General features: G+C 34.7%; 1 protein-coding gene across 4 annotated transcripts in view; it reads left to right on the top strand.

The window, feature by feature from the left end:
* Positions 1-4,628: 4,628 nt before the first annotated feature.
* The window catches only part of LOC114345387 (glutamyl aminopeptidase), an 83,073-nt gene continuing 75,306 nt past the window's right edge, over positions 4,629-12,395 (top strand). The window contains exon 1 of one of the 4 annotated variants that reach the window (XM_028296235.2): positions 4,629-4,739. Coding sequence is in view for 2 of the 4 variants with exons in the window: in XM_028296215.2 (XP_028152016.2) it covers positions 10,421-10,490 (70 nt within the window). In the remaining 2 variants the exon portion in view is untranslated. The other 3 variants (XM_028296222.2, XM_028296229.2, XM_028296215.2) reach the window with 3 other exon arrangements.

Genomic DNA, 12,395 nt, shown 5'->3' with positions numbered 1-12,395 from the left:
GCTCAAAAAATTTAAAGAATTAAATCCTAGTGCTCAAGTCAGTCCAACCAGCACATTATGCATTTGCCCGATTACTGAAATGATCATCACGAAACCGTCACCGAAAGATCACAATTCTTGTTGGAACAGTGGGAAGGACGATCCGATGACGATCATATTTTTGTTGGAACGGATTTTCTTTACTGCGCAGGAGCGTTACCGTTTCGTGACGGTTCTCGGTCGTGTTGGAACAAACCTTTTATAATCGACGCAAAGTGACACGAAGAGTTCAAATATCGATTTCCGGTTGCACTTCCGGTCAGGTTGGGTAAAAACCTTTTTTTTTTTTTTTTTTTTTTTTTGTGTGAGAGTGGGAATCTTCTAAAGACCGTACCAGGCGAATCGTACCTGGCGTGTGTTGGATTCAGAGTAAACGGAGTACATCCGAACGCAGTTCCCCCTCTGGGGGCCTTGCCTCCGGATGCATCCGTGTTACAATGCCTACCAACTAAACCCACTCTCGGCTTACGCGCGTGGCACGTCTTTCCAGACCGTTCTCTCGCGCGCGCAGCCTCTCCTTCTCTACTATTTTCTTTTTCTCTCTGTTGCTTTATTGCTTTTGTTTACCCCTGTTGTCTCTCTCTTTCTATAATCTCTTTTCTTTTAATGATTTTTGTCACAGCCTCTATCACTTCTTTAAACTCCCTTTCCCCCCTTGTCACTATGGCCATAAAATTGTTTGCTCCTAAGATGCCTACTTTTGCATGTAGCTCCGCTCTTTCGTCATTAAATTTTCTGCATTCAAACACGCAATGTTCTGCTGTGTCGCTTACTCCGCAATCTACGCAACTATCATCTATTATCTTGCCTATCCTCTCAAGGTATGCTCTAAATGATCCGTGTCCCGTAAGGAATTGCGTGAAGAAGTAGTTCGTACTTTTATATTTGCACTTCACCCACTCCTCCACGTCAGGGATCAGAGTCCTTGTCCATGCAGCCCTCCGCTCGCTTTCCCACTCTTCTTGCCACTTTGTAATGGTTTCTCTCCTTTCTTCTGTCTTTTCCTCGTTAGTCTTTCCGTATGTTTGGGCTCTCTCTTTTACCTGCAGGTGTATTGGTGGTACCCCAGCTATAACTTGTAGGGCCACCGTCGAGGTCGTTCTGTAGGCGCACACAACCCTTAATAGGGCTTTTCTTTGGGCTTTCTCTAAGATGTTTTTGTACTTTTTCTTGTTTGTTACTTGATGCCACACCGGTGCCGCGTATAGGATTGTGGAGTGTATTACTTCCATTAGGATCCTTCTTTTCCCCGTACCTGGGCCTCCTATATTAGGCATGATTATTGCCAGGGCTGTTGCTCTTTGTTCTGCCTTATGTGCAGCATATTTGACGTGTTCGCCAAATATCTGCTTACTGTCCAGCATCACTCCCAAGTATCTAACCTTTTCGGCCGGCGTTATTCTTTCTCCTTCGAGGGTGAAGGAGATGTGCTCTCTGTCTCTAGGTCCTTTTAATATCAAGGCTTCCGTTTTATGCGTAGCGAGTGTCAACTCTCGATCATTCAGCCACGTTTTCACCCTTTCCAGTGCAGCATTCGCCGTGTTCACTATGAGCCTGTTTTCGTTTTGCTCTACTAGAACGACCAGGTCATCCGCGTATGCTATAGCCTGCGTCCCCTCTCCTAGATCTTCTTCTAGTATGTCATTGTAGAGGATGTTCCAGAGCAACGGTCCTAAGACCGAGCCCTGTGGCACCCCCGCCGATGTCTGCATAACATCTCCCCTCGCTATGTTAATTTTTCTACTTGTGAAGTATTCCTTCACTATATTTTGTAGGTATGGGGATATTTCCAAATTCTCCAGTATTTCGGTTATTACTCTCCAGCTTGCACAGTTGAAGGCATTTTTTATGTCCAGAAAGAAGGCCACCAACCACCTGCTCCTACATGTGGCAGTTAATTGCGTGATCTTACTGACTGCATCGATTGCGGACTTCCCTTTCCTAAATCCATATTGGCGTTCAGACAAGCCCCCTTTCTCCATTACTTCTTTTTCTAATCTCGTCTTTATAAGTATCTCAAAGACTTTGCCTATCGTGTTTAATAGGCATATCGGTCTGAAAGCTCCCGGTTCCCCAAGTTCCTTCCCAGGTTTGGGAATAAGTAAGAGGTTCGCCGTTTTCCATGCCTCTGGGAAGTTTTGCCTTCTGAGGAGGTCATTCATGATGTCTTTCACCCACGAAGCTTTTTCCTCTATGATTATCTTAACAATTTCTGGTAGAACTCTGTCGGGTCCGGGTGCTTTCCTGTCCTTGAGTACTTTCCCTGCCTCCATCACCTCCTCCATAGTGAAATCATCTGCCGGCGTTTCTACATGCCAAGGTGTGAATTCCCTAATCTCTCTCTGTGGGAATAGCTCTTCTGCTATCTCTCTTCTCCGGCTTTCTTCGATTTTGTGGATACTACTTCCTTTGAGATTTTTTGTCACTATCTTATATGCATCACCCCAGATGTCATTCTCGAGGTTATCGCACATTTCTTTCCAGCACCTTTTCTTTTCATTGTTGATTTCCTTTGAGAGTTCTTTCTTTAAAGATTTTAATCGCTCTATCTCTTCCTCCACCGGTTGATTCTTCTTTTTATCTCTAGTGACTTTCCTTCTTAGTTCGATATATCCCCTTCTTATTCCCTCTATGTTGTCTGTCCACCAATATGGGCGGCTGCTTATTCTTCCACCTTCTGGGCAACACCTTCTGGCAAGCTCTTTGACTTTTTCGTATCCCTCTTCATAGTTGTTGGGATATTCTTCCATTGCTCTGATTTCTTCTTTTAGCTTCTGTTTATCGATGTGTTTCGTTCTTCTGCCATCGTTAGTTTTCTTTACGTTCTCTCTTATCTTAAATAGGATGTGTCTATGGTGGGTAAATATTTCCCCTTCTAATACGTCCCATTCAGCCGTTTTCCTCCTCATCGTCGCCGTTGCTAGCGTGACATCTATGTGAGTCTGACTTTCTCCTCTAACAAAGGTTGGTTTGCCGTTATTAAGGGCCGATAGGTTCATTGCTTGAATTATCTCATTCCACATATCTCCTCTGTGATCATTTTGTGGTGCTCCCCATAGCACAGATTTAGCATTTATGTCGCCCGCAATAATCAGTCTCTTTTTCCCTCTTGCATGACTAGCTATGTCGTCCACTACTTTCTTGTATTCCCTGAGTGTGATATTAGGAGAGATGTAGGTCGCCAGCAGGACAAACATTCCAAGGTCCAGGACCACAAATCCCTCCTTCCTTATGCATGTTCTTATTCCTATTTCTCTGTTTCTAATATAGACTGCTACGTCTTGCTTCTTGTCTACAATCCATCTCCCTTTAGCTGTAATCTTTTTATTGGGTTCGGATACTATTACTAAATCCGCCCCCGTTTCTTCCCCTCTTAACGTGAGTATGTCATGTGCCGACCTACATCTCCCCAGGTTTGCTTGTATTATTACTACCCCTTTAAATGCTATTGTTGGATTGAATTTATTGGCTGACTACCCCCCCACTTTGTGATGTGGCTGTTCTATCTTCATTGAAACATTTCCTGTATTCAGGACAGTCGTTTGTGTCCGTTCTGTGTTCGCTGTTACATATTCCGCAGTAAGGTGTGTTTTGGCAGTTTTTCGCATCATGCCCTTCTTTCCAGCAGTTAAGGCACTTGTCTCCCCCTTTTCTTTCTTTGCATGTACTTCTTGTGTGTCCAAAATGTAAGCATGCATAACACCTCTTTGGCCTATATTTGGGCGCCACAATTTTGCTTGTGACCAACCCTATTCTGACCCACTTCTTATTTATTAGGGTTTGGGCTGCTTTGGTGTTTGCCGTAATTATTACTGTTTGACCCCCGCTATATCCCGCCTTTCTCTCCAGAATTTTTACTGTATCTCCTTCTCTCTGCCCCACTTGATCCTTCAATGCTTCAATGACCTCTTCGTCATCCATAGTTTTATCTACGTCATATATTATCAGCGTTTTGTCCGGGAGTTTGGAATTAACTTCTAGTCCCGTTTTGCTCGCTATCTGTTTAGTGAGGTCTTGTATTTTATTTCTTTCTCCTCTTATTTCCAATTTAAGATCTCCCTTCGCCGTTTCCTTTAGAGTTTTAATTTCTACTCCGCAATTTTTAACATCTACTTTATTTCTTACTTGTTGTACAAGTTGTGCATATGTTGTGTCGCCGCGTTTTATTAAGATGTTTCCCCATTCTGTTTTTCCTTTTAGATTTGGGACCACCACCGTAATGGTCGTCCCCATATCCTTTAGGGAACATTCCAGGGCCTTTCTGTAGTTCTCCCATGCTATACCTTGTCCAATTATGCAGAACAAATTTTGGTTTTTGTTCTCCCTCGCTTTAACTTCTTTTATGGCTTCAGCTAAATCTATTGCCGCGTCAAAACTCTCTGCCTCTCCCTCCTCGATCAATGTCGCATATGCCACCTTCGTATTTAACTTAGGACTTACGAAGTCCAATTGCTTGTTTTTATTGTGTTTGAGAAAGTATTGAGGCAATTTTCGAAAGATGGGATTTTTTAGAATAAGTTCAACCATCAAAATTTTGAAGTTGATGTCGCATCTATTTAAATAAACATTCTTTGGTAAAATGGAAGCCATTCTCTACGTTTGCGTCATCTGTTGTTCAATTGCCACAATTATAAAATAAATTAATAAAAATGACAGTGACACTAGTGACAGTGACATTTTAACATAACCTCAACTATCCGGTAAGTTATTTATAGTATTTATTTTAAAATTAAAAAAAGTAATTATATACTTATGTCTATTTAAAGTATTTTAATATGGAAAGATAATGCACTAGCGATTTTAATAAAATTATGCTTCATCGAATCAATCGAGGTAGATATGTTATCATAATATCTTGTAATCAAATTTATCATAAATAAATATTTACACCTATTAAACATGATTAATTTATCGTTTGTGCAACAAAAATAAAATTCTTTTATGTTACCACATCGTTTAAAAAGTTTTTATTGTTTGGTACTTGGATATATGTAATAGAATTTTTTATTGCTGTGCATAGTAATTATCAGGTAAATACAAAGTGAAGTAAATGTAGGTATTACTTATTTATATAAAGATTTTCGAAATATCCTATACAGTGTTGTTGGTTTATTTTATCAGTAAAGGAACAGTGAACAGTATCAGTATTTTTTTAATGTAAATATAAGTAGGACAGTAAATTCTTACATTAGTATCAATTGGGTCAATTGTATTCAAACCACACACAGTGGACAACCGTTTAGATTGTAGTACAGAATGTATTAAAAAAAAATAGATCTCTTTGATTAATTATTTCCGATAAACACTACATGTGCATATCAATCACACAGTGAATGTGAATACCAATAGATTTGTATAAAAAAAATATTGTACCTATACTTTACATCCTAGTACTTATTTACTGCATGGGCTTTTTTCCTAACACAGTAAAAAATTCAAAATATAAATGAATCAGCCATTATGAAAAGTGGTCATCTCCAGTTTTTTGAAATTTCCAGTTTCTGTCGAATTTGTATTTATTACACTTAGACACATCTATTCCATATGAAAATGGGTCAACTTTCAATATTATTACTGTATGCACAGCATACCCCGCAAACAGTTCAGTTTGAAAAGGAGTCATCTCTTATAGGTAACCTATTCTACAACATGATCTCTGAATGGCCTACTACCAGTTCCGAGGAAACTGGTTGTCACCTGAAATCTAATGTCTCACAGTCATACAAGATATGATTGATTGTTTCAGGTATGCTTAACTGTCAGATCACCAGGTATCCTTAACTGTCAGGCACCATGCCTGTTTTCTGAAGTACTTTAGCTCTGTTAGTGCATATCCATTAAATATACAGTGATGGGCGCACTAATAACCGGCAAAATAACGCAAAAGATGGAAAACATATTAAGTTGTGAGATAAAAAGAGTAGAGATGTTAAATTTATTGATAGTAACTTATAAGCTGACTTTATATTGACTGTTTTCCATCTTTAGATGTATCCGACGAGTTGAGAAATGCTATAACATTGACAGTTTTAGTTGACATACTCCTCTGATACGTCTAAAAGTGGGAAACAATCAATATAATGTCAATTTCATTCAGTTTTCCATCTTTTCCGCTATTTTGCCGGTTATTAGCGCGCTCATCACTGTATATTTTGCCATGTATTTGCCAAAATAAACAATTCTGAGCGAAAATGAAAATATTTGCTTTCTAAATAATTTGACGACAAAGAATGAACAAAACATAATAATCATATACATTATTTAAGTACCTAAAAAATAGCCACTTTAAAATATTAATATTTTGGTTAAATGTAGTAGAAGATTGATTCGCATCAATCAGATTTCCATTTCATTATTCATCCTTCTCAAACCTCTCTGTTAGTGATGTCCGCAATATTTTTAAAATCTTTTTATACACCCACAACTCAAATGATTTCAGTTTTTTCATTGATGTCACATTCAAGGTCCAAGTTTCCATTCCATAAAACAAAGTCGAGCAAACGTAGCACCTCGTCAACCTAACGTAACCCAAACTTTAAAATTCTTGTACGGAGCAATCTTTTTATTTTTTGAAATTTGCTTTAGCCATTTCTATTCTGATAAAGGAGAATATATAGGAGAGAGGAGAGTATTTATATCCATTTTTATAGTGGAGTATGTATAAGTTCTAGAACAATAGGGGAGTTTCTAGTTCAAAATTCCAAAAAGTTAAAATCAGTATAAAAAGCTGGAAGGAGATAGATGAACAGATAGTTTGACTAGAAATAAAAAAAGTCATGAGATAGTGATAGTAGGAGCTTATGTCCCAAGTGACAATGCCCACCCAAGCATAACACTTTTTTTAATAAATTAACAAACTATACTACACTCACCGGCAGAGAAAACGGGCACCCCAAAAAATGGGTCATTTTTAATGTCTTGTATTTCCTAAACCTGATGTCCGATTTAAGTAATTTTTTTAATATGTTATAGCCTTATTCTTTATCAATATCGCTGTAATAATATTGTTGCTAGACAGGTACATTGTCATTGTATACAGGGTGTACGAATCAAACTGTGTTTTTTTCTCAAACTTTGGAACACCCTGTGGAATGTTCTAGCTTTTATAAAATACTGAAATTATAACCAAACTATAGCCTCAGGTTTTCTTAACATTCTGTTTTTTGATTCATTCGCTTATGTTGGATAATAAAAAAGTTAAGCATTTTAACAACTACCCCTGTTTTTCGTTAATACAGGGTGTTTTTAAATAAGTACAGCAAACTTTAAGGGGTAATTCTGCATGATAAAATAATGACAGTTTGCTTTATAAACGTATGCCCGCAAATGCTTCGTTTCCGAGATAGGGGGTGTTGAAATTGTTCTTACAAACTGACGATTTATTTATTTCTCTAAAACGGTTTGTGTTATGCAAATGAAATTTGGTAGATTTTAAGAGGTAGTTATTGCGCATGTTTTGGCATACAATTAAGAATTTTATATTCACCATTGGCGTGCATACGGGTATAAATATTTTAGATATATCCCGTATGCACGCCAATGGTGAATATAAAATTCTCAATTGTATGCCAAAAAATGCGCAATAACTAGCTCTTAAAATCTACCAAATTTCATTTACATATCACAAAACGTTTTAGAGCAATAAATAAATCGTCAGTTTGTAAGAACAATTTCAACACCCCCTATCTCAGAAAGGAAGTATTTGCGGGCATAAGTTTATAAAGCAAACTGTCATTATTTTATCATGCAGAATTACCCCTTAAAGCTTGCCGTACTTATTGAAAAACACCCTGTATTGACGAAAAACAGGGGTAGTTGTTAAAGTGCCGAACTTTTTTATTATCCAACGTAAGCGAATGAATAAAAAAAGAGAATGTTAAGAAAATCTGTGGCTATAGTTGGGTTTTAATTTTAGTATTTTATAAAAGCTAGAACATTCCACACGGTGTTCCAAAGTTTGAGAAAAAACACAGTTTGATTCGTACACCCTGTATACAATGACAATGTACCTGTCTAGCAACAATATTATTACAGCGATATTGATAAAGAATAAGGCTATAACATATTAAAAAAATTACTTAATTCGGACATCAGGTTTAGGAAATACAAGACATTAAAAATGACCCTTTTTTTGGGGTGCCCGTTTTCCCTGCCGGTGAGTGTATATACAGGTAAGTAGTATTAAAACAAAAAAGGAAATCTGTGTACTTGAAGATTTTAACTTTAAGTACCCATCAGACTGGAACGTACCATAATATGTAAGATCAATCAACAAAAAAGATGACAGAAAGATTTCTGGTAACTACAGAGGAATTATTATCACCAGTTAAATAAGGAGATTATACTGCTATTCCGGTAGGTGTGAGTTGATGGAATTAATTAAAAATACCAAAAACAAGCCAACGGACGAACAGTAAAATATTTATTTATTTTGGTAACAAAAAGTGTTTTGCTTATACATCGCGTAAGAGGGTCTGTCATTGTTTCGGCCCAGCGAGCGGCCGATGTCTCTGGGGTGTTGTAACCGACTGACCGAGTGGCTGAAAAGAAACCACAGACGCTAATCTGTTTGTGTTTTACCATCTGACCAGATGGGCAATAAATTATTTAGATGTGGCGTTTAAAGGTTGAAACATTTCTGCAGTTTTACGTTTTCGAATGCATGTCGTCCAATTGTGAGTTATTGACATAAGGTCTGATAAGGTAATTAATTTATGGGGAATTCAGTTTGTTAAACTGAACACACCAAAAACATATGGTTAAGGATACATTCCGTTTTGTAAAACTGTGTCCCTCTTAGCATTTGGTTTGTATTTTACATGTGAATTTATATGACCCATATTATTTCGTTTTGAGAAAAGTTATTCAAAATTAAGAAAATAAAATTAGCAAAAATAGTAATTAAAGCGTGCCGCTATACTGCAAAACAGTAAATAATATATAATAATTGAATCAAAGTATGAAGAAATTGGGGAACAAAATGGTTTCTGGGCAGTAATATTGTGCATGGATAATACATATATTTACTCCTCAACAGATAATAGAAAAATGTAAAGCTCGAAATCTACATAGTCGGTTATCTTCTGGTTATAGATCTGGAACAAGCCTACTTTGAATGGAACGGACTTTTATGTGATAAATAAATGAAAGAAGATTCACCCACCTCAAAGAGCGGATTACCACATGCAGCTTGACATTGTCATAATTTTATTGAACGGTTATGATCATCGTCATGATGATGTATTCAAACATGACTTGTACAGGGTTATTCACTATATTTTGACCCCCCTGTAAACTGCTTCATTTACAGAATTAGAAAAAAATGTTAAATACAAAAGTTATTCGATTTTTAAATTATGATTTTTTGACATAATAATACATATATCATACTAGTGACGTCATCCATCTGAGTGTGATGACGTAATCGACTATTTTTTTAAATGAGAATAGGGGTCGTTTGCTAGCTCATTTGAAAGGTTCTCTATTCAGTAATATAAACATTAAGATAATTATTTATACAGGGTGTCCAATTTTTTTTTAATTAAATTAATTAACACAAAAAGAAGAGTGTATGTAATTTATTTAATTCAAAATACATTCTACTGCTGTCAGAAAACAGAAATAAATGTTAATTGAACAAATAAACATTACTTTTCACATAAATTCAAGGTTCAAGCTTCCACCCATCTGCCTCTTGGCAGTTTAAACATTGAATTTAAGCAAAAAGCAATGTTTATTTCTTATTTGAGCAATAAACTTTTATTTCTGTTTTCTAACAGCAGTAGAAGATATTTTGAAATAAATAAATTACATACATTCTTCTTTTTGTGTCAATTAATTTAATTAAAATTTTTTTTTTTTGAGACCCTGTATAAATAATTATTTTAATGTTTATATTACTGAATAGAGAATTGAATACCCTTTCAAATGAGCTATCACACGACCCCTATTCTTATTTAAAAAAATAGTCGATTACGTCATCACGCCCAGATGGATGACGTCACTAGTATGATATATATGTCAAAAAATCATAATTTAAAAGTCGAATAATTTTTGTTTTAAATATTTTTTTCTAATTCTGTAGATAAAGCAGTTTACAGGGGGGTCAAAATATAGTGAATAACCCTGTACATTTTAAAATAAGTTAGCAAGAGCGTAAAATGAAATTATTTTATATTAAGTGTATTAAAGTGTCAAAAACAGAATTAAAGCCTACTTAAGTGTATACCGACTTCCATTTTAATTGTTTAATTTGTGTATATGTAATCAAATTTACAATTTTATGACTTTATGATTTATATCATTTTTATTTTTTAATTAAATATTGTTACTGGTTAGTGGTGAAACGGCCGTGTCATATCCAGTTTGATACTCCTTAATTATGCTTTGGCATATGGTTTTCATATGGCTTAAACAAAATATTTTGATGATTGTTTTATCAATTATTTACAGTAAGTCATACCTGTCAATTTTTTTTGGTAAAAAGTAAAATAATATTCTTTACAAAGTCTATTTATATTCTGTTATAAATTAGTTGCAAGATATTTTATAAATTGTATTTGATTGCCTCAACATATGTATAATTCTAGGAATTATCAGAAATTTTTCCTACTTTTAAAATGTTTCTTTTTTTTAATTTATATCGAATAAAGTAGGTGCTGTCAATAGTAGACTACAGCTAAAATCGCACAACATAGTCTGTAAAAATATTGTTAATTGAAATAGGCTTAAGATTTGTGAGAAAATGTTAAGTATAAAAAATGATATAATATCTGTACAGGAAAGGTATTAGACATATTAATAAATAGTGCAATTGACAGAACTCTGAAAAAGTAGATGCAGTGTATGGGCCATTGAGCAGATTTATATATGCTTTCAACTTTAAAATGAGGGGGGACAAGCCACAAGCCTTCTCCTATTCAATGTTGAACCATTCAGATTTTAATTAGGATTTTCATAATTCGCCTAGAAAATCTTTATAATATAATAAAACAGTTCACCAAAAAATGTATTCAATATATTTCGCACAATAATTTTGCAATCTTGATTTTTGTATCAATATTTTACCTGTTAAACCCAGGCTAGAGTAACATAGGAACAATATTTGTTAAAAGAAAATATCAACTAAAATAAAAAACGACATTCGAATGATTCGAAATAATGCAGTTGTGCTCCAAAAATTTGACTACGACACTTTTTCTCTTTTGAAGAAATATGTTGGAACACATTAATATTATATGGTCGCTTTTGGAATTAATACTTTTTTATATGCGTTTTTTAAGGGAATCTAGCGCTTCTTCTTGTCACAAGTTCGAATGATACTGTTTTTAATGGTTTTGATTATTAATTGTAACATATCGTTTCGTTTCATCTACTGAAATATTTTTAAGGTTACGATATTACAGGTTTCTGAGGAAAAAGACGATACATAATCCATTTTGTTGGCGAGATGAAAAACACGATAAAAAATTTCATTTTTGTTAAAAACAAAAATGAAATTTTACAAGTTAATGGTACATTCCATGTCAAATCACTCAGGCAAAGCTTTTGGATCTCCGATTTTTCTGAAACTTGGTGTAAACGATATGAGCTCGTAGATAGAGGGGATAATTAAAAATTCTCGAGCGCCAGTAGTGACAAGTCTGTAAACTTTTACTGGAAATTTGACATAAATGTCAAAGTGATTAATTTAAAACATTGAAATTAAAAACATTAATAGGAAATAATATTAGTTGGCCAAGCTGTGGTGTATATTTTTACCTTAAATATACTTACGTTTTAAATACTGAATTTAAGTTTTTTTTAATACTTCGTAATATGTAATTATAAATTAATCTAAGCGCCATCTACACGATAATTGTAAAAGTAGCCGAAGTAAGAAATTAATATTTCATTAATAGAACCATATAGAACGTTAAAATGATTAGCAAAATCTTTAAAAATTCGATTACAATCTAATTACTTTTTTGCGTTGTAAATATTGAGTGATAACAATTAAATAATAAATTTAAAAATTGCCAGTGAAAGTTGCATTAGTAATCCGCTAAGAGCGACACCAGCGAAGCTCAGAGCGTATAGCTTCTGCGGGACGTAAAAATAAGATATTTAAGGTCAAAAAATCTTCTTCTTTTTTGTCTCAAAATGTTATTTTATGCGATTTTACAGTGATTTGGTGTTTATTTAAACAAATTTGCATTTTCTATCGTAAAGTATCAATGGAAAAAATAATATTTTAATAGACTTATGTCATTATATGGCATTATAACAAGTTATTTTGATTCAAAACAAGTTTTTGATCAAATTTTATAGTGTAGAAAACGTTAAAATACCGTTTTTTACATTTTCCTCCATTCCTA

Source organism: Diabrotica virgifera, chromosome 2 (assembly GCF_917563875.1).
Source record: "Diabrotica virgifera virgifera chromosome 2, PGI_DIABVI_V3a".
Taxonomy (NCBI): Eukaryota; Metazoa; Arthropoda; class Insecta; order Coleoptera; family Chrysomelidae; genus Diabrotica; species Diabrotica virgifera.
Note: the sequence above shows the minus strand (reverse complement) of the source record. Positions and strands in the feature narration are given on the sequence as shown.